Source organism: Hoplias malabaricus, chromosome 5, assembly GCF_029633855.1.
Source record: "Hoplias malabaricus isolate fHopMal1 chromosome 5, fHopMal1.hap1, whole genome shotgun sequence".
NCBI lineage: Eukaryota > Metazoa > Chordata > Actinopteri > Characiformes > Erythrinidae > Hoplias > Hoplias malabaricus.
Window position 1 is genome coordinate 51,433,922 of NC_089804.1, and position 23,652 is coordinate 51,457,573.

The 23,652-nt window shown below is 42.6% G+C and overlaps 1 protein-coding gene across 5 annotated transcripts in view; it reads left to right on the forward strand.

Moving 5' to 3' along the window:
• casz1 (castor zinc finger 1) overlaps nt 1–9,482 on the forward strand; it is a 224,625-nt gene extending 215,143 nt beyond the window's left edge. For 4 of the 5 annotated variants that reach the window (XM_066671955.1, XM_066671954.1, XM_066671956.1 and 1 more), the window contains 6 exons: nt 317–515; nt 1,666–1,837; nt 4,059–4,207; nt 4,472–4,706; nt 5,853–6,167; nt 7,354–9,482. In XM_066671955.1, coding sequence (XP_066528052.1) covers nt 317–515; nt 1,666–1,837; nt 4,059–4,207; nt 4,472–4,706; nt 5,853–6,167; nt 7,354–8,615 — 2,332 coding nt within the window. In that variant the 3' untranslated portion in view covers nt 8,616–9,482. The remainder of the gene's footprint in view (nt 1–316; nt 516–1,665; nt 1,838–4,058; nt 4,208–4,471; nt 4,707–5,852; nt 6,168–7,353) is intronic. The other variant, XM_066671957.1, reaches the window with a different exon arrangement.
• The last annotated feature ends 14,170 nt before the right edge of the window (nt 9,483–23,652 follow it).

Sequence of the window (23,652 nt, forward strand, 5' to 3'; positions counted from 1 at the left end):
AGTTTTGCATCATTAGTTTTCATTAGATCTACAAGTTTAAATATCTCTCACTTGCCTCAAACCATGTTAATGTAATAAGCTCATTTTAAACACACTTGTTTATATATTTCACTATTGTTTTCTATATGAGTCAACAACAGAGTAGACAAAATTAAGGCTTCGAGATGGGTTTCATTGTGAGATATACATTTCCTTTACTTAGTTCCAGTGCAAAAGTGCAGAGGACAACACTAAATATATCTTGGCAGCTAGCCACATTTAGAATATATTATACTGTGTATTTTTAAACTCAGTATTTCATACCTTTTCTCACCAGTGACCCTTGTCTTGCCACCGACTGCAAATACTCCAACAAATTCCACTTTCACTGTTTGTTTGGCAACTGCAAGTATGTGTGCAAGACCTCTGGGAAGGCTGAGTCGCATTGCTTGGACCACATCAACCCCAACAACAATCTGGTGAACGTTCGAGACCAGTTTTCCTACTACTCCCTGCAGTGCCTCTGTCCCAACCAGGTAAGCACTCAGCTCAGGCCTAGCAGTACCATGGCAGCTTGCAAGCTTTAAAACTGCAGAGGTGTTTGCACTCAGATATCAAAGAAAATTCATACATGAAGGCAGGAAAAAGAAAACAGATGCAGTTGTATAATTAAGTCGAGATATTCATGTGATCTGGTTAACTCACGCTTAAAGAATTAAGATGAAAAATACTTAAATACTCCAAAGCAGGGAAGGGGTGCATGGGGGTAGTGGGGGGGTCTAGGCTTTTCATCAAAAATGTCATCATTAATAGAACAAAGTGCTCCTCTTCTTTCCCGTGCCCTTATTTGGAGCCAAACCTGTTTAAATGCATTCATTTATGCGCCCGTCCCCTCTCTCCTAAACCCCCCCCCCTCCTCTCCTGAGCAGAGTAGATCCTGTTTGTCGGCTCCTGAGGGAGATGCCTCTCGGCAAACAGATGGTGGTTTGGAAGCAGGTTACAATACAGGAGGGGAATGCTCCTACCTAAATAAGTCGATGACAGGCCGTATGAAGCATGGGAGTCTCCGAGTGATCTAAATGAGGAGATTTTGGCTGGGGTCAGTGACCGACGCTGTAGTCTAAAATTTCCAACAGGGTTGGTCAGTTAGACGGCCCTTGTAATTTGGTCTGAAAAAGATGGAAGAAAAGAACTTAATGAGGGGGTATAACCTACTTCCAAATCTCTCACAGGGGTGCAGTGACAGCTTATCAGTACAATTGTCATTCTTAATTTTGGGCTCAAATATATTCAATTAAATAACCCTTACACATGAATGTGAGGTCTGTTAAGTGGTTGGTTAAAGAAGGTCAGGTCTTGTTTTACACAGTAAAAGTGAAAGATGCTTATATGTGGTTGGTTGCAATATTATCATTTCTGAGCAAGTGCACGCACACATTCAAAACGCAGTGGAAAGATTTGATCATTTTGCTTCATCAGGTTCAGGACTGAAATGTGAAGTATACTCTTATGGATTTGTTCCTTCTGTCAGTTTCATAGTTTGTGGCACACAATAACTTTCATTACTGAGTTTTCATTATTGTTTTGTTAAATATCAAAAGATGTCAGTGGATTAAGAGCCACTTTGTTGTCTGGAATGATCCACATGATCCCAGGTTTAGTTAGATCTCTGTGTTATTTTTCCAGCACTGTGAATTCAGGATGAGGGGCCATTACCACTGTCTGAGACCTGGCTGCTTCTTCGTCACCAACATCACCACCAAACTGCCCTGGCACGTCAAAAAGCATGAAAAAGCAGAGAGACGTGCAGCTAATGGCTTTAAATACTTTACCAAGAGAGAAGAGTGCGGCCGACTCGGTAGGTCATTTCAAATATAGTGGAGATTTTGTCATTTGCTGCTTTTAGTGTTGGTCATTATATTCCATTAGGAATTCAGAAGTAAAATGTAGCATAAGATCACAACTGAGGTCTCCTACACACCTCATTATTCAGTCATTGTCTTCTCATTAAAGATCAATATTTCCAGACACCCTCTCTTTATCTGAGCCCCCACTTCATTGCAGCGGTGCATTCACAGACAGCAGCGGATCAGGATGGAGGAGAGAAGGTGTGAAATCAGATCAGTGATGATGTAATAGTAATTCCGCATCAATACGGTCGCCTGCTGTGAACACACTGTTTCCACACACTCCAGCAGGCAGAGGAAAAGTGCTGTTCCCTCCACTGACACGCTAATTGTCACACCATCACAGCACAATGCACATGGCAAGAAAGCAGAGCACCTCACACCTTTTCACTGAATTCTACGGAGCTTTCCCAGATGCTGTTACCCCATTAGAATTAGCCCACTGTTGTAGTCATTTATACGGCCCACTTTTATTAACTAACACAATAAAGTCAAAATACCACCATCAAAGTATCACCCTCCCCCACCTTCCATTTATATCATTTCCAGTCAAAAATACAGTTCTGAGATATTAAAAGATATTAAATTAGATTTAAATGAGTCCAATACATAAGAAAGGGGAAAGTAAAAACAGGAATTTAAAGAAATGGGGCTGTAAGTGAGAAGGAAATAAGCATAATCAGTTTTTGGGGGGTCACTTGAAAAAGGAGAAATATAAATGGGCATTGTTTCTCTGAATGATTTATTTGTTAAAAAAAAAAAAATGAGAACAGTGCGTAAAGACAGAGTGAACACACTAAATAAAAGTGAATAACACAACACACCTTTTTTACTCAAAAATGAAAATGTGAAAATGGTTGCACACGGACACATGTAATAAGAAATATTTCAAGCTGTGTTAAAAATCAGGTCCAGCAAATTGTAAGGCCAGGGGTGTTTCATCTAGATTAAAATCAGCCCAAGAAAAATGGTGTCTCCCTTATTGTCATACATTAATACTTCAGTATTTATAGAAAGCAATCAAACAGAGGCTGTTTTCTTGGGTATATTTAACCTGTCAAGAATGAGCAATTACACATGTTTGTTAATTACTGGGCCTGTCTAGCTCGGTCTGTTTGTGTTGCTCTTTTTCAAGCCTCGATCATCATCATACAGTCAAATTGAAAGGGTTTTTTTTTTTTTTTGGTGTTGTTTCATTTTCTCTCCCTCTCCTCACCTCATTTGCAGATAAGGAAAAGAGAAACTTTTTGCGGTAGAGAGGAAACTAAGCCAAAAGTGACACCAAACTCCCCTAGTGTGTTGCATCTCAATTCCCCACAGCATCATTGTTTAGCAGGTTAAAAAAAAAAAAAGAGCGTGTTACAAAAGCAGGCGGCAGGGTCATAAAAAATTGATGGTTCAGCTGGACTGGGAGAGTTGTATCCATGGCAGCAGCATTAAACACAGCGCCGGTGATGATGTTACCAGGATGCAGTGGCACAAAGAGCCTTGATATTTTAGCATGTCATTTTTATTTGCTCAACTCCCTCTGTTTAAAGTATATCAGTAGTGTGTACAAAAGCAATCTGACGACAAGCAGCTTGTTGTGCAGTGCCACGGATGCCATGGTAACGGACAAGTCGGCACCTGCCCCGCATGTTACTCATTCAATTATTTTTTTGTGTGCATTATTCACAATAAAATTAATACTAGCTTCCTATGTTATTTGATTAGCCCACAAAAGCAGTCATTTAATTTGAAAACATATAGCAATTAAAATCTGTAGAGCCTCAGTTTAAAAAAAAAGCACAGGGGGAAAAAAAGGGAAGGACAGAAAAGATACAATAACAAAAGATAGGTGGTGAAAAATGAATTTAATATGGAAATAATTGTGTGTTTACTTTGGTTTGCAGGGTTGTGCATTATTGCCTCTACAAATGCAGAATGTATTTATGTAAATTCCAAATTGAATAAAAGATGTCATTGTAATAAAGAGCACCACAGGTCTAATCTTCAAACGCTCCACTTTCTCAGTGTGACACTCTGGAGAAAGTAATAAGGACTGGACTCATCTGCTGTGGCTTTCCAAACGCTCATCATCACCTTATTGGGAATCAGTGCTGGATGGTGTCTGAGTTTGGCTGTTGTTGAGCTTCACTAATAGGAAGTAATGCTTTTCTCCCCGTCACGCAGGCTGCAAGTACAATCAGGTGAACAGCCACTTCCACTGCATCCGCGAGGGCTGCATGTTCTCCTTCCTGCTCAAGCACCAGATGACCTCCCACGCTCGCAAGCACATGAGGAGGATGCTGGGAAAGAACTTCGATCGCGTTCCATCTCAGGTGTGAAGATTGACTGATAAATATCCAGCTTGAACTTTAACAACCTCACTCACGTTCATGGAATTGTTCAAAGCTTTTGAATTGTAGTGTCACTGCTCTGCTGAAATGCAAATGGGAAACCACCTAGAGATTAGATTTATGAATCTGAAATTCTGTTATGAAATTTGCTTACGCGCAATTAACAAAAAAAGCCTCCGAAAAGTCAGAACCTAAACCGGAACAGCAGTCAGTCAGTGTTTGAATGGTGGTTTTTCTGTGTTGTAGATGGTTCCTCATGGCCACCAGTCAGAGGAGATGCAGAACATGGCCGGCCTGGCCTCATCTGGGGCCATGGCCAGCCACCCAAGCATGACCACCGGCTTCTCCAGCATGATGGAGGACAACGACGACTACATAGACTACATGGGTGGAGGAAGCCCACTAGGCCTATCCTCAGAGTCCTCTAACCAGGACCGCAGCTGCACCAGCACCCCGGTGGGCAACGACAGCTCCCCTGCAGGTGAGAAACTTCCTCCAGCTACTACATCATTGTCACCCTCATCATCATAAATCTTTAGGTTTCATTTCAAAATAAAGAACAACATCCAGAGGTTTATTATTGCCTTAGAGTGAATGGAGATGAACGGCCAGTTCAAGGTTACACAGAGACATGAAATTGAAAATAAAAACTAAGGGTGTATAATATAACAGTTGCTGTAGATATAGATTATAAGCAAACAAGTGGAGAGATTTATTATGAAGCTTACATTTTAATTACTCAAAATGACAATGGATACAATGTAAAACCTGTTTTGCACATGCACTGAAATATATTCTCTATTGGAATGCATAAGAAAGACTGAAGTTAGATGTTAGATGTTAGTTACACACACCTACCACTGACGTGGACGTAGCAGCTCCAGACCTTTATTATGTGTGACCGACGTAATAGTGTCATTTATTTGTTATCAGTTTGGGGCAAAAAAATTATTCTGCAGACTCACATTAACATCACAGTTTGTTTAAATCTTGAAGGCCCCAGATGAGAAGCTGTGATTACAAAAAATAATAAAACAAATGCTGCCCCCACTGTACTTTTCCACTGCCACTTGTCCTCCTTGTAGTTGTGTCTCATAAACGCAACAACTTGTCCATGAAGCATCAGAGCCGGCAAATGTTTTCCACAGTAATGACACTTATCAAATTATGGAGCAGTAAATTTATTATATAGTCCTCCACGCACCCTCCTCACATTAATGCCATCCCTGTGGCAACTCCATAACAGAGGCTTCGCACTCTCATAACATCCACCTACACCATGCACTGGATGTCATTCTGGGACAAGTACATGTTTCTCTGGGCTTATAGCTGGGCTTTTTGCTATTTGAATCTAGCCTTTCCTGCATTGGAATGATTTAAATGTTTCTCACCATTTGGTTTCAAAGTATTATCTTTCATTCTCATCACTGTTGCTTTTTGGCTGTTTGATTTATTTATTTTTTTCCTCATTTGGCTTTTGGTATTTCATGATTTGATCTCTTCCCTTTCTGCCTCCCATTTTCCTTGTGTGTGACTGTTGTGTCTGTGTTTGTGTACGCACCTGTCTGTCCCTCATGTCCGCAACTTCTTTTCCCTTCCACTATTCCTTGGCACCTCGTCTCTATAGGACCAGGCTGTCAGGTCCCTCCTTCTGCTGACACTCCTCCCACTTCTCAATCTGCACCTCCTCCACTTCCTCCACCCCCACCTCAGGCTCCTCTCCAGTCCCAACCTCCATCTTTCCCTCCAACTCTCCTGAGGCCTCCTCTCCCCTCACTCCCATACCTCCTCTCTCCATCCTGTGTCTCATACTCTCTGCTCAGCGCCTCTCTCGGAGCCACTCGGAGTGTTGTCATGCCAACCAACACACCAGCTTTCAGCCCCATCATTGCCACTCCGTCTCCGGTTAAAAATGACGTCCCTATAGTGCAGGACGCTGCAGGTACCTATCCACCTCCAACAGAACTCTGCAGCTTTAGTGTAGACTGGCTTCAGCTGAAACTATTCATAAGCTGAATGTCTATAATCTACCATTCAGAACTGTTAGTAATTTGGGGGAAAAAAATAGGTTTCTCTATCCTCACTGTCATAAACAGGGGGGGGACAGAGTACAGTTCCTTTACTGTACAGGAGTAAAAATAATGCTACTGATGAAATGTAACCTGAGTAAAAGTATTTCCACTGTACTGTGAATTTTCTTATGAATTTAAAGTTACAATTATTTGTTTTGTTTTTATTAGAGTAGTTATTATAAAAATTACCATTGTGATGAACAAGTTACTCATAAGTTGCTAACTTTTCCCTATATGTGGTCACACAGGTCTCATCTAAATCTAAACATAACTTAAACAATTATGTCCTGTCTCTAATAATAAACTTTGACCATCATGTTTATTTTTACTCAGTTAAATAGAATAGTGTACTCTTACTCAGGTACCATTTACTAACACTGTCCCCACTGTTAGAGCATTTTATTTATTGTTTTTTTTACATGTATTTGTCCACCCCAGTAATAAAACCTGACTGAACATTAATGATTTTATTTATGAAGTAGTTTCCTTGTTCCTGTTGGTTTATTCACCATAAAATGTTTAAATACTTGACAAAATATGTTTGTTGTGATGTTATGCTGCATTCTATAACCCTCTTATGGACTGTTTGCCCAGTTTTAGGGAACATTTATTTGTCAGAAATCTAATGTTTTAGGGTCCATGCAGTGTATAATACGCGCTGTGAAGTGGCCGGTCGGTTCCATTAGCAGGCAGTGGTAAAACTCCTGTCTTAACTGTGGCAGGATTTTATAGAGGTGCTCCATGAGCAGGCATCAGGGCGTTAGCTGTGCCTTCAGGCTGCTCACCAAGGCATGCCTTCTGCATAACGAAACAGAGAGGAACCTGTAGACTCACTCACTGTCTGTCTGTCCTCAGAATATAGACAGATAACGCACCTAGGACTTGATAATCTTTTCTAAACAGAGTTAAAGTATTTTTAGATTATAATATAAAACCACATTTCACATATTTTACAACAGAATGTAGTAAGGAGGAGTATCTGGTTTTATTTGTGATTACAGTCAGCTGATTGTAGTGTAACATGTCCATTCTTCTTCTTCTTCCCCCCATCTGTAGGGAACACCATCTCCATCCCCACAGCGACTGGCGCCAAAAAGCGCTTCTGGATCATCGAGGACATGTCGCCCTTCGGCAAGAGACGCAAGACTGCTTCGTCTCGGAAGATGCTGGATGAGGGCATGATGCTGGAAGGCTTCCGCCGTTACGACCTGTACGAGGACTGCAAAGATGCTGCATGTCAGTTCTCTCTGAAGGTCACGCACTACCACTGCACACGCGAGAACTGCGGCTACAAATTCTGCGGCCGTACACACATGTACAAACACGCGCAGCACCACGACCGGGTGGACAACCTGGTGCTGGACGACTTCAAGCGCTTCAAATCTTCTCTCAGCTGTGGCTTTGCCGACTGTCAGTTTTCAGGAAACAGCACACACTTCCACTGCCTGCGCTGCGGCTTCCGCTGCACGGACAGCACCAAAGTGACGGCCCACCGCAAGCACCACGGCAAACAGGACGTCATCAGCGCCGCCGGCTTCTGCCAGTTCAGCTCCAGCACGGACTGCGAGGTGGCCGACTGCAAGTACAAGCTCAAGTGCTCCCACTTCCACTGCACCTACCCTGAGTGCAAGCATACAGTGGTGGGGATGTCCCAGATGGACTCGCACAAACGCAAGCACGAGAAGCAAGAGAGAGGCGAGCCTCCTTCCGTCTCACCCAGTCAAGAAGGGCACCATCCGATGGGACACATCCTGCCTCTTTCCTCTATGAATCGACCCCCCACCTCACCTGGCGTGACCCAGGGACTGTCCCACAGCAGCGGGCCAGCCATGTACCTGCCCTCAGGCCCCTGCGAGTACCCCGAGCGCCTTCGCCCCATGGTCAGTCTGGACAGCTCCCTGAATCTGGGCACCGACACCAGCAGCTCACTCTTCTTCCTGAAGAACGCAGCTGGCCTGGGCCTGGCCGACTCCCTAGACCTCAGCAAGAAGCTCCAGAGAGACGTGCTGACCGTTCCCCTGATGGCGCCCACCGCTCAGATCATGAGCCTGGGAAACCCTCGGGACGACAACACCGGCACGTCCGGCGAACCCGAGGACGAGCTCTCGCCAGAGGAAGAGCCCACCGCCCACGAGGAAGAGGACGACGAAGAGGATGACGAAGAGGAGGAGCCAGAAGAAGAACTGAACACGGACTCATACGACGACTCCATGCCCGAACCCGACGGCGAAAAAGACAACGGAGAGAGTTTCCACGCTTCCCTGAACCACGCCGACCCTTCCCGACCGGACAGAGAGGAACCCGAGGCTGACCTGTGATTGGCTGCGTAGGAGCTCTGACAGACAGACACTGTAAGCTGCGCACTTGGAACAAATCCCCGGTTTCGAGTGGCCTCGTTCATCATGCTTAGAGACTCAGAGGATGACAAGAAAACAACAATTATGAAAAAGAAAGTGAAGGCCCAAAATGATTTATGATTTATTATGATGTTTACACGATGACCAACATTATTAATTTAATTATGCATTAAAAAATGAACAGAGAACTAGACAGGCGCCGCCGTCTTTTACACATGGATGGCAATGTAAACATTTTCCTACACATCAGTCTTTTTTGTGTGTGCGTGCATGTTTGACTTTAATTTATTCGATTTTGTTTGTTACTTTTTGTGTGTGGAAAAAAATAACAAGGAAAAAATCTCTATATATGAATATCTATATATGGTAGATGTGTGTGGATATTAATATACATTTTAAGTGCAGTCACTGAGCTGCGGAACCCTTGTACTGATTGAAAGAAATGGCACGCTTTGAATACAAAGGGGAAGTTTTTAAAAAACAAACAAACAAAATGTGCTAAAACAACAGATTCAGCAACATCCTGTATTATTAATATTATTATTATTATTATTTTAGTGCAGGGGCCTGCATCAGTGCTTTGGCTTTTACGCTCCTTCATTTTACAGTTGATTTTTTGTTGTTGTTTTTTCCTCGAACACAGTTCTCATATAAATGTTCTCTCATGGTCAGTTGTGTCATAGGCTCCATTCCATGTGGACAGTTCAGCTCCGTCTCTTCGGGACAAAACCAGTGACCAGTGACTGCAAGCTTTAGGCCATAAACGTCTATCTCAGCAAACGCACCACACCAAAAGCTATCTCCATTGTTTCCTTCTCTCTTTTTAAATGTGGACCTTTTTTTGGCATTGCGTATTGATAGTGCACTTTTGTATAGCGTTTAGAAACTCCAGCCTCTATTTAAGATGTTTTGTTACCGTTTGCATCACTGCATTATTATAGCTTTTTTTTTGTTTTTTTTTTTGGTTGTCACTGTCCTCATTGCATTACTGGCCGATTGCACAGACGTGTGACCAGTGGACACCGGTGTGTGTCGCTGCGGATGAAACAGACTGGGGGAGTTGGTGAATACTTGGTGCTGCTGTCCGAGTGGGAAAGAGAATAACTGACCGCTCCTCTTCTCTTTATGGACTTAACACACACACACACACACACACTCGAGTATCCATCACACACAGAACACACAACCTGTGTCTCTGAACGTAGGGAAGATCGGGTAGCTTGTAGGTAATTTTGTTCTCTCTTTCTTTTAATTACGAACTGCATAGCATGAAAAAATGTTGTGAAATTTTTCACAGTTGGAGTCTACAGTTGAAGCTTCATTTTTAAGAAGCCTCACGTACCTGCTATCAACGGAGAGACTTTGTCGGCTGAGGACGGACAGGAGAAAAAAAAAACGAAGAGCATCTCAGACGAGTCGGCGGAGGAGATGCTGAGTCTGTGTTCGTTTGAACGATACGGACAGAAAACAATGTTTCAGACTTTGTTTTCTCTTTCTTAAAGCTGTGGTTGAACTCCAGTTCTGACGGTTTATTTAATATTTATGTGACCTTGCAAAGAGAAAAAAAATAGGGTGTTTTTGCACTTTTTAGATTCATTTTTACCTTATGAAATACAACGGCATATATCTTTTAACAGGGAAATTGCTTTACCATGTTGTTTTGTTCACTTGCTTTGATGCACAAATAATTGTCGGTGTGACGAAGACCTGTTGTTCTGTGTTTATTTAAAAAAAATGGACTGATTTTCTTTTGCTTCTGAGATTGGATGATTTCAATATGAAACAGGCGCGTGCCAGGAGCTGGCCCGCCTAACGACTAACACTAATGATGACTGTAATTTAAATGAATTCTATACAGAGGAAATTACTGCAGTGCTCCGCTCCAAATTACAAAGAAAGAAAAAAAAAAAAACAATGAGTTTTGTTTGCCTGGCTTCAGCTGAAAGTGAGCGACTGTGTAGTGGAAAAAACTGAGGCAAGGAAATTACAAATAATTATTTCTTAAACACGGCTTTGAAAGAACTATCATAATATAGGTAATTAAATGTGTAGATGATTATCTTCAAAATATTGTTCCAGGAGGGAAAAGGTTGTATAGTATTTTCTTCTGTAAAAACTATATATGAACAAAATGCTCTTTGATTAAAAGCTTCCTTTAAAAGAAAACAATAAAAAGGAGAAATAAAGAATAAAAAGGTTAATTATTGAAATAAGAAGAATAGTTTGCTCATGTGTGTGGATTTCTTTTATAATTATTATTATTATTATTATTATTATTATAATTCTCATGGTTTCCCGGTAGTGGTAGAGAGTTAGTGGTAAAACAGATTCTCACTGTAGCACTGAGAAACAGTGAAGCTCTATTTCTACCATCAATTTTTGCATTAGGGAATTCATAATTTTGTCAAGTCGGGCAACGTATAAAAAACCCACAGTGACAATGTTCATTGAGCGATTGTTGGGGGCGTTTAATACCAGCTTTGTCTGTCGATCTGTTTGTTTTTTTTTTTTTGTTTGTTTTGTTTTGTTTTTTTAATTAATGGAGTTCATTTGTTGACTTGTATTCTGCTTCCAGCCTCTGAAAGGCTCTCTGCTGTCAAGTGCAAGCAAGGCTCACTCATGTCCACTCTGGTGGTTTCCTGACAAAAAAAGAAAAAAAAAAAAAGAAGAAGAGAAAAAAAAGACGACACGTTAAAAAGGCTCTTTGGCTGGGAAAAGATAATACTGTGCACTTGAATACGTTTTATGTGTGTAAAATAGCCGGATTTGTAAAAAGTAAAAAAAGAAAAAAATAAAGAAAATATAATTATTATAACAATGGAACTGCGCAGCCGTGTTTTAGCATGTGACGTGCTTGCTGTGTTTTATGTTGAGCTGTGAGGTCACACATGGCTTTCCCAGAGTGCTGTGCGGTGGGACCCGGAGACCTGAGACCTGCTCTGGATGTGGCTTTACTTCATGAAGACTTTGGCACCAAGATTTGTGCCCAATTTTGCTTAATTTTTACAAGTAAAATGAGGTAGGAAGGAAGACAACAGACGGATTACACCAGCCTCGGCTTGGCCCTCATGACCACAACTGAAAAATAGACACAAAAAACGTAAAGCATCAGTGAAAAATGTTTTTTGATCCTATCAGGTCTGCAACAAAGCCTCACTGCTCTAGGATTTTACTGCCTTTGTCAGTGAAAGCACATGCTGTGATCACGATGCACTCCACCAGCTGAATGCAAAAGAATAAAGAAAAAAAAGTGGCACTCAACCCAACAGTTACGTTCCTTCATTTACAGATGCTCTTCACCAAAGCGACCGACAAAGTACAAAAGAAACTCAGCAAAGAGCTTTAGCACATCTTCATCTAAACACAGTCGTAGAGGATGAATTAGGGGGAGATTTGATCTGTTCGTTAACAATAAAACCCTTGGGTACCGAAGAGAAAAATGAAGAATGTAGAAGGTTTGGCCCTAAGACGCTACCCAGCAGTGGGAGTAGTGTTCGGAATCAGGGTCAGGTCTCTATAACTCAGTGTGTAGACGCTCTCAGGTGCAGGTCTGTCGGGGCTGTGAGTGTGTGTGTTTTTTTCTGACCGGTCTGATCTGAGGCCTCACAATGACCAGACTGCTGGCTGCCCCTCCTCCAGCTGTTCTCTCCTCTCCCCTCCTCTTCCTTCTGATGTTTCTTTAAATAAAAACGAGTTGAAGCCACCGCCACCATCTGTCTGCCAGCTGGCATCCTGTATATAATCTTGAAAAAAATATAATAATAATAAACATGAAAATTATATTACACCAAAACCAGACGGAAGCAACCTCCAAATCCTGCAAAGGCTGCTGCCGAAATGACAGATCATTTCACTGTTTTAATTAAGAAATAAAGAGAAGAGCGGGGAGTAAGTGGATTATGTGTCTGCCTTCTGTAACGTAGGAGGAAAAATTACTGTAAGAAAAAAAAAAACAATAAGAGCAGGTTTCTACCTTTTCCCTCTGAAGCCTCTGGAGTCTAAACAGCGCCGGTTAAACATGAAGTGCATACACACAGCTTTTTATACAATACCTTTCTTTTTTTATATCCTTTTCTCAGCAATGATTTCTCCACAGATCCACGTCCTTTCAGACCCATATTGTTGATTCCTCACAGTGGAAGAATGGAGCATACATATAGATGAAACAAAAACTTGTGTGTGTGTGTGTGTGTGTGTGTGTGTGAGAGAGAGAGAGAGAGAGATGGTATGGTTCCAGGCAATGTTCAGTTTTGGTGAAATGTTGGGACATGTCCTGATTTTTCTAAATATTTTTATTCCAAAAACTAATGTGTAAGGAAAGTCCTAACATGTTTAATGGAACCAATTGTGTGTGTGTGTGTGTGTGTGTGTTGGTTGAGGTCTGCTTTGTGTAGATGAGCTTGAAGAAGGTTGTGTGAAGATCCATAGTGTGGAGCTGGTGACAGGTGTGGTTATATTTCTGTGTTACAGCAGCTCCACATGATTCCAGTAAACCAGCAGATGAAGCTCTGTTCAGCAGCCTGTGTGTAACCACACTCCAAGTAAAACTTGATTCAGACTCTAGAACTTTACTGCAGTAGCACACAGGAGAGTTGTATGGGGTGGGGTGGGGAGGGGAGGGGTGTGGTGGGGTGTGTGGACGATTACGAGGCCCTGTGCCTGACACGGGCCCTTAAAATATGATTAGCCACAGCAGCCGAAACTAAACAGTCGTCTCAGGTATTTCTCTAAAACCTGTTTGTTTCTAAACTGGACTACAACCCACAAAAGGACCTGATTTTCCTTGAAATACCAGCTGCGTTAAAACCTCTTCACAAACAGACCAGTAGAAATGGCCCATACGAACATAAAACATGGTCCTGTTCATTTACACCGAGTTACTTCTGGAAGGTTTTGGGGATGTTCTGATAACGATGGTGCTGTGGAGTCTGTGGCCATGTTTGGATTCAGTGTGTTGTGCTCCTTCTTGCTGTGCTCTGTTCCTACTCTGTGTGTGTAAAGGGGGCTTTATTCAGGGGACCTTTGGTCATAGATTAAAAAAAGGATCCATCAGAAGGTGGCTATGGGTTTGGTAGCAGCTGCTGTACGAGTAAGTGTGAGAACGTGTGTGTGTGTGTGTGTGTGAAAAATGAAGTCTGGAGACCCTGAAGGGGAAAGAGAATTGGACGCACATTCAGACAATTGAACATTTATAAGAGCTTATTGGAATCAGTGTCACATGCCAGATTCACACCAACAGTGTTCCTCTCTGTGTTGACACAGCGTGAATCAGGGGGGTATTGTTTTACGATATTTATAATAATAACAATAATAATATCTCAGAGGCACATTTTAGGACACGTTTAGTGAGTATGTAATTTCACATAATTGTAGTTAAAACATATCACTGGACAAATCAACAAACAATCCTCATCCAGGTACAGATTATTTCATCGGTCCTAAGCTCAGTGCGAATCAAACACACGCCTCTCAGAATGAAGCAGGTCCAGCTCTAAGCTGCGCAGCTGTGCATTAACAGGTGAAGAATCTGATTCTGGGAAGCAGTCGCTGATACATTTACTCAAACACCTCGTGACATGTTCTCATAAGAAATGAGGAGCGCTTTGATTTCAGAGAGAACATTTTGCACAGATTTTTACTGGTTGCTGGACTTGCAGAGAGAAGTGTCCCAGTAAACAAGGAACGTCTGTCCGTCAAGGACATATTTTAAACGTCAATGGACGTCCAAAATCCATCTTAATGAGTTAGTTAAGTGGTGACCAATCGATAATGTCAATGGACGTCCAAAATAGGTCTAATACTCGTCTTTACAATGTCTGTGTTTGGACGTCTTTTCAACTTTCATTTTCAACCTTAAGAGAACGTTGATTAGACGGCAGTCATTACGTTATTTCAACGTTGAATCAACGGCTAAATGTTTACTGGGGTTGTTTTTTCTGGGCAGCGTAGGGCACGACCAAACCCAGGCTAAATGGAACCTGGATATTTCAAACAGGTAAAAGGTGCTAGAACATGCTAACGGTGGCCCGCACCCAGGACCAAAACATACACCAAACAAAGAGGGGAGGACAACAAAACAGGAGAGCATGAGTGAACATTTTGTCACTAAAACTCACAGAAGAGTTACTAAAGAGTCACTTTTATTGGCTGTAGGCAAAATCTGCATGGTAACAGCCACAAATCTCTTACCACACTTTTTTTGTGCTTCTCACAGTTAGAGCCAGAGTTCATTTTAACAACTAAGACTCCTAAAGTAAAGAGTGAAATATGTCTGTTCCACTATTTACCGAACTGTGCAAAAAATCAGAGGTATTTTTCTGGCATTAATTGAATTCAGCTTCTGCAATAACAGCAGTAAACGTATTAAAGAGAAAATGACACAGTAACTAAATATAACATCACCATTTCCAGTGATTACTGTTTGCGCCCTTAACCTTTATTACAGCTTTCTTTTTGCTTTCACTTCGTTTGAGAACTTTGCTTGTGATGTTTTCACGTCTTCAAGGAACAATGTTTTAAACAGATTGTATTTTCTGCTTCTCATCCAGTAACACATTCAGTGAGGTTAAGGTGTGGGCTCTGGGGAAGTCAGCAGCGATTCCTACTATATATTCATTCACAGCTTTAGTGTGAACATGCTGTATGTTAGTGAAGAGCACATTGATGGCATTACGTTATACTGCACTACTGGATAAAAGTGGCTTATATTTGGAAATGGTGACAGTGACAAATTTGTGTTCCACGTCTGTATGATAAATTGAATCTTTGCTTTTTTTGGCTCACTTTGAGACAGGAACCCCAAAACGCTAGGTGTGTCTTCACTGTTTATTGATGTCAGGTGCTGACAGGAAGAACGAAAAATAAACCGTACTGCACCACACTCTAAACAGGTTTGATTAACCTTGCTTGGCCATTTCCATTAGCTACACTTTGGTAAATAAATCTGCCTCAGTCCACCCCATGGGTTACTCCAGTGTGATTAAATCCTGCTCTCTGAACTAACTGGACCTTTAAACCTCAGTGGGCCTACAGTGCAGATCCCACACTGGTGTGAGCAAGAGTGACTGGGTGAGTCCTGTGATGGGGTGTGTTCCTGCCCTGTACCCAAAAAGTCTGGGTAGATATGTGACAGGAGACACCACTTTTCTATTTCACTATTTACACATATTTTGCTGCAGGTGACTTAGTGTTTACACAGGAAGCTCATTTGGTTCAAACTTGGAATTATATTTACTACACTTTTCTAGCATCTGTCCCTCAGTGTGTTATAATTACCCCTGATCTATGGGGTAAACTGTAAGCTTTGTTTACCCTCTGGTTAGAGCTGAACTGGCAGCCATTTGAAAGAAGTATTACACTGGTTCTTGTAGGAGAGGTGTGAGGCATGTTGTTAAAAATGATGAATTCTGCTCAAATAGAAGCTCTTTGCTGCCTTTTTTTTTGTATACGGCAGTGTTTAGACAAGGTCATAAATACGCCTGATCCGAGGAGCGTTCATTTATTATTTGAAAGTATTAATAATAAAAGCATATATCTAATATAAAATAAACAGGGCTGGTGCTGACTTGTTGCACCTCAGAGGCGCTTTGTTGTTTTAAAGTTCCCAGAGAAACACCCATCACAGCGTTCTCTGTACTGGAGGGACCCTCACAGATTACTCATGCAGAGTGGGCCGGTGGCTTCCAGAAGTGAACAAACAACAAGTTGCAAGTGGCAACAAGAAAGAAGCACATAAAACTGTTAATCTGCTCTGGCTCACCGCCAGGAAGCCATTACATTTGAAGTAGTTTGCTTAAAACCAAGCAGCCGTCTCTAGAGAAAGAAGAGTGGGGGGTGGGGAGGGGGGAGCTTCAGCACTTTATAACTCCATCCAAAAAGAGAGGGTTGGGAGCAACAAGGCAATACACTGAGCTCAAGAGGAGCCAGAGCAATTCTGCTTCTGTGGGCACACACACATACGCAGTCAAGGCCCATTTTCTTGGCAACTGAAGAGATTCCTAAGTGCTAAGCCATAAATTGGGTTAATTTGACACAATTCCGAAGAGAATTGGATGGTGTTTCGGCGGGGGAAAGCCCGGTAGGCTGGAGGAGAACGAGCCGAACTGGTGTGATGTGAGCATTAATGCCGCGATCATGCCACAAAGTCACAGACGACGGCATGTGACGAAGCCATAAAACTGAACGGCTTTTTCTGGCTTCAGCAAAAGGAAAGCCCCAATATAAACACTGCTCAAATTTGAATCTGATCAGGACAAAGTAACAAAACTCCCCACAGAAATGAAAACGTTCTGCACTACCGTAAGAGCTGGAAACTGCTGCATGAAAAGTGACATGAGGAATGTAATGGTACTCCGCAGTCTTATTACTCAACCTTTTTGCTGACAGCAAGGCACAAACAGAACCCATAACCAGCCCCAGCAGCCCAAAATTTCCACACTGGCATAATTACAACACACATTATCTTCCTGGCCAGGAAATGCACCTGCAACCTGATAGAAACCAGATCAGATCCAAACAGATGCTGCTAGAATCAAACCAGAAGTCATCGTGGAAATTATGAATATGAACATAACAAAATAATAAGGTAGTTACAAGCCAACTTCAGCTCTTCTGTCCATTTATCTGAGTCTGAAACCCCAGCTGTAACAGGGAGCACAGAGGGCACGGACCAGGCCTTCTGCCGCTCGCTGAGATGTTTACGAATTTTGCCCATGAAGTGCTCCACAACCCCCATCCTCCCTTCCTTTTCTGACAACACTAATACCAACTATATGAGCCAAAGCCAATGACAATCTCCAAATGCATCCTTGTGAGCACGGCCGAGCTAAATAAGGAGAGAGAGAGTCGTTTAAAAAGCCCTGTTTGGTGCCACAGCTGCGCCCTTCGTGAAAAGGAGAGTGAAAACAGGTGGGACGGGGGCCACTGGTAATCTTTCATATTATAGCTGTTGATAACACACAGCCTTCCTCTCTCCGCTCACTTAATTTAATACAGAATACATCAGCAATGTGACATTTGCAGCATGGAAGAAGTGGAGGTTGGGAAGATTCTGCTGATGCTAATAATAGCGATTATACACCAATGACTGGGGTTTTTGTTACCAGAGGCATTCTGTTAGTGCCGTGATCCCTCCAAAAGAAGCGGCTGGAAGTCAGACGTGGGATTTGGGGATTGCTTCTTTTTTTTTGTGTGCCCTCTCCAAAGGCTCAAAAAATTTGGATTGTATTTCGACTGACAGTCCATGACAATTTTAGAGGAAAGGTCAGCACTAGGGGTGTTCTGATACAGACAATATAGGCTGATGCTGATATACAATATTTCTCATGTGAATCCAGCATCACAGTTGTAGAGTTCCAAATGCGTGGGTGGGGGGTAGTGGGAACCAAACATTTATATTGTGCATTATAAAAACCACTCCCAGTCATCATCATCATCTGCAAAGATGTTATAAAGCTATACAGCCGAGAGTGTAAAAGCTAAGACACGTCCTGTAAGACATAACTTTAATTTGCTAATGCATCAAAAATTAGACAGCTCAGCACACTAGGAGGAGAACATTAACTAATTACATGATTATTTGAAGTTGCTCGAAGGCCCTTGTATATGGGGGTCTTGGAGATTTTCATTGATGCTAATGTACATCACAACCAAGGGCTAATGACAGACTGCTTTATTAGAAAAAAGTGACAAGCGCATCCTTACACCCTTAAAAACGGAGCTCCACTTTCCTGAGTCGCTTGGATGGTTTAGAAACTTCACTTTCTTTTTGTCCACCCACAATTAGCCTAAACTTTCACATACTCTTCCCCAGACATTCTAGTTACAAGATAATACCTGGCCCTGGAAGACTACCAGTCATAGCCTATCATTAGCATTACCACATATAAAGGTATTTTGGGAAACAATATATAATAAAAACTAATAATAATAAAAAACCTGCACAAAAATCTATTTATTTATTTATTTATTTTTGTGCTTCATCTCTGAAAAAGATCTCCGCTTTCTGATATCACGTTAGCTTCAGATCACTCAGCGTTTTTAAGCGAGCTAGCACATTACAGCACAGTCGAATCCTTGCTTCAATAAACGCTTTAATGACCGAGCACAGCTCTAGCAAAGCGAGAAGACGTGGTTAGTTCTCCAGGCATCAAACATTTTACTTATTCCACAGTCATTAAGAGCAGGGCTGGAGGATACAGCGAGCTTGGTGTAATTACACAGGTAGCATAAAACGGAGGCAGTTGCTAGTGGTATTCATCGTCTTAATTAAGGCATAAACTGTAAACGCTCAGAGCTAAAAGCAGCTCTGTTGACTTAGGAGTGTGGCGTCTTATCAGCGTGGGCTGTTCTGTGCTTGTCGCTCCCATCCAGTGCAGAAACACGGGAGAGCACATCATTTGCATGCGTGTGTGTGTGTGTGTGTGTGTGTGTGTGGAAAAAGGAAGCCGCAGAGAAATGTGGAAAGAGTGAGAGAGGCCTATTTGTGCAGCCTGTTGGGTCTGTGTCAGTCTCTGGCCAGCGTTTTCCTCTCCACCTCCCTCTTACGTCTCTCTCCCTCTTTCCCCTCCCTTCTTTCGTGTCTCTCTGGGCCTCTGGCATGCTTCAGGTGCTGCACGCTCGGTTCTATATGATTTGTCTAATTTGCAAGCCTCAGCGTAGGCCGCACCTGTTGCCCAGCCACTGCCTGCAGTCGTGGGTTCTCAACAGGCTTGACAAGCAGCCCTGGATAATCCATTCTGCTCACAATAGCACGGCCACTCTCCCCAGCAGTGTAGGGACAAGGGCATTTTTCTCTCACCCAGGCGCTCATATCCGCCATGCTGCTGATGGCTCATTACAGGCCAATTCATAAATATTGTCTCCAGTATTACCACTTCCAGGCCCTCTCGGCTCCCCTGAGATTTATTCCCCCCTTTAAAGCCTGCTATTGTTTTTTTTTTCTCACCTCTTTTCTGTTTTTCACACACACACACACACACTTTCCCCTCCTCCTATTCCTCTTCGTTTACCTCTTCCCAGCCCTCCCAGTAGCGTTATTTTATTTTTCTCCACCATGCTACCAATAACGAAGGCTCCTCTCTGCTCTGTCCACCGGAGGCCTAGAAAACTGTCCACACGAGCGCAGCAGGCTCAAATTTGTTCCATTTAGAATTGAAATGGGGCCAGGGGAACGTCAAGTGACCCTGAGCTGGAAAGGGAGGGGAAATGTGATCCTGTACAATTGTGGAGAATTTATATAACAAGGGATGACAAAGTGCTTCACGGCACCGCAGACCTCGAGGGTGGCTCCTTCTGAGGTTTTCGACCGGTGGCCTCCTGTGACCTTGGGTAGACCACCCCTACCGTTCACACCGTCGTAGTTTCTGCGCTGCTTCAACTCAAAAACGGCGCAGCACTCACTCCAAGTGTCTGACAAACAGATACGGATTTAATGCGAATTTAAGCCCACCTCCTTGACAGGCAACAACAGCTTTTACCGAACATAAACACATTCTTTCTCTGCTATGCCACTTGCTGCCAAATACAAGTGGGGGGGGGGGTGGGAAAGCAGAGGATAAAAATATCTTTACAAGCTCCAAACTGATAAACCGCCTTCGTGTCCACGAGTAGAAATGACAGTTTCCGACCGATCGAGGCCAAGAAAAACACAAGTCAAGGACGCGGTGTTTAGAGGCAAAGTGTGAGGGCGTCCCGGGGCGTCTGATACCATCTGTCCACCAGTGGATTCCCTTTGAGTGAAGGATACACAGTGGTGCTCCACAGACCTGGACCCATATGAGTATAACATCAAACAGGCTCCCTCCCACACAGCCAGGCCTGCATGTGCTGTCACTCACGCTATCAGAGGGGGAAGGAGGAAGTGCGCTCGTCTATTCCATCTCTGCGGTATTAGCCTTGACCTTTCTTATGCAAAGCTGGGTGAACATGGAGAGGATTTCCTTGCTCTTTTTACTAGACCTGTTCACAAGCAGGGACATATACATTACATCTGTTACAGGTTTGGATAGTGTTTGAAAATGTAAAACACTGCTGTTTCGGAAGCGATAAAAAAACATCTTATTTCTGAGAATGTGAAAATCCTTATGAAGACGATGCTCAGAGAAGGGGGCAATGATGCACCTGTCATCAGTCGACCAAACCCCAGACGTTACCCCAGGGGCGACGTGTACACACACACACACACACACACACACACACACACGGCAAGTTAGGGGTAGGGCATCTATCTCATCATATTTAATGATTCTATTACATTAATCAGCTGCTACACATACAGACAGTACTAGCACCTTAGTGTCAACACAAAGGCTACGCACTTGAATTGAAACAGTGGACAGTGGATGACTGACAACCTGCAACATAATGCTTTACAAACAAATAAACAACCAACTTCAGACCGCTAACCCCCACCTACCAATAACAACCTAATGAGTGCTCTGGGAGTCAGTGCAGCAAAAATGAGAACTGCTGCTAATGATTATGTGTCTTGGTGCTGTGGCTACTTACAGGAGTCACCACACCACAGAAGTCAAACTGTAACTCTGTCTGTCTGTTTGTGTGTGTGTGTGTGTGTGTGTGTGTGTGTGTGTGTGTGTGTGTGTGTGCTAAGGGTAACAGAGAGAAAGTGGATCGTACCATTTGGGAGGCAAGGGCGGCTGCTGTCTTTTCATTGTTAAATATTAGGTTTCAACATATTTTCAGTTTTTCAGAGGCAAACGTCCGACTCTCTAACTCTTATTTTTAGGGGTGCTGGGACTAACTTCAGGGGTGCACCCCTAAAAAGGAGCTTAGTGCTAGCCCAAGGATGTAACAACTGAAGTCAAACCAAACCCAGTCTAAGCACAAAAACATAAACAAGCTGAAACTAAAGAAGCCAGCACCACAAATGCAGTTATTTCATCACTTTCCTCCAAAAGCACTTTTGCCAGCTTTATTTTAAAGAGTTTTGTGGAAAAAGTTCCATATCTTGGCCTTGACCTTAAGTAAATGAGCCTCTCAGAGCCCCTCAGTGATTCCTAAAGCCACGTAGATAATGAGTGTATTCCAGAATCTTGGGATATGTAGGTTAAAGGTAAAAGAGAGCGTCCAGTTAAGGGCTCTAGCGGAAGTGTCTCTGTGGTAATCCCTCCATAAGGACCCGGCGCTGCGAGCACAGCCCTTCAGTGTTGGCCCTCCTGGGGCAGGAAGGGCTAACAACCCTCCCATTGATCCGAGGAGACACTCAGCCGTCTAACCTGCTGAGTGCTCAGTTCAGGAGAACAATGGAGTTCAGGCCACATCAATACACTCCCCTATTGAGTGGTCCCCGTTTAGCACAGCTCCACTGATGAGGTTTAAGCTCCCACCTCTGGCAAAACCCAGCCAGACACCTCAGCCATCTAAATAAAGCTTCCCTCCTGCTCCAGAGCCAGATATAGCAGCTTGGGCCTGTCTGTCTGCTTTAGCTTTTTAACGTCTTCCTCTGTTTAAGTGTTCGGCGAGATGTGGTCGAGCCCAGACGGCCACCCATACGCCCCCCCCCCCTCTCTCTCTCTCGAATGAAGATAAGAATTGGAGATTAGGAACGCAGGAGGCTTTCTGGGCAGGAATGCACTGCTGCTCCCATAAGACACTAAATGATGTACAAGTGCATTTATTACAGCAGCCTCTATAAATCTGAGCCTGGCCTGAACTCCTGGGAGAGGTTAATGGATTACAAAGGGATGCGGTATCGAACCTTCAAGAAGTTTATACACCACATCAATATGTGCAATGCTATTGATCATTTAGACCTTGACAGACAAATTAAATTCATAAACTTGATAATGCACTGGAATATTCGTATTGCTTACGATAGTGGAATGTGCTGTTTTTTTTGTTGTTGTTGTTTTTAAGAACGCTGTTTTAGGATCACAGGTTATTGATTGAATCCACTTAATAGGGACCCCATTGAAAACAGCAAGAAGAGTGCTGATCTTGTGTAAAATTCAAAGCCAAGCGCCCAAGTCCCCATTAAATCCCATGAGGCAAATGGACCTTTACATGAAATTCAGTTCTGGGATCAGTGAAGATCATGTTCTAACGGCAGTCTTACACAGTGACATGCATTATTTTAACTTTCTTTTTTTCTCAAATCCATCTAGAGCATATTCATCCATTAAAAATTCATGAATACTAATGTGCAGGCCAAAGTAAAGTTTCTTTTATATGGACAGTATGCCACGTGTAGAGGAGCAGTAATGGGTCAGAGCCAGTGAACTACAGCTTCGAAACAACAAGCAACAAAACAATGTGTTAAATCAAATTTATTACAGATATTTACATCACTGTCGTACTAACAACACTGAGATTTGGGGATTCTACAGAAAGACTGCAGTGTGACAAAGGCCATGTCAGATTTCCAAAGGATAATTCATTTAAAACCCAGTTCTAACGAGTGCCTGTAAAATACGTATCAATGTTTGCTCAAACACAAACGTGTGCAACACAAATACCCAAATATTTTCCTAATACCGATGCACTAAAACACATCCAGCTCTTTATGAAGGTCACGGGACATTCTGTGAGTTATAATCAGAAGGAACTTTGTTCAGCTATTTCAGACACCAGCTGTTGTTCCCAAATTCACCTCCCACACAGAACCTGCCTCCATTTCACAAAAAAAGAGGAAAAACAACACTTTTCCTGTTGTTCTTTTCTTTTTATTCTAATCGTTTATAGAAACAAATGTTGCAAATGTAATCGTGACATCCCTGCCTCGTCATGCTCGACATGCATATACAAATTCTGGCACAACCCTTGTTATTTAAAATAGCTGTTGGCAGCGTTTAGAGTTTAGTTTCTTTTTGGTTTACTTTTATTGTTATGTTCATGGCTGCTGCTTGTGCCCTAAAACCACATCAGTGTGTTTGTACAAACTTAATAAAGACCTGGAGGTGCTTTTCATTAGTTGGGAGAGCTGGTGATGTACGAGGGGTGTTCTGTAAGTTCTTAGTGAAAGTTTGTGATGAAACACATA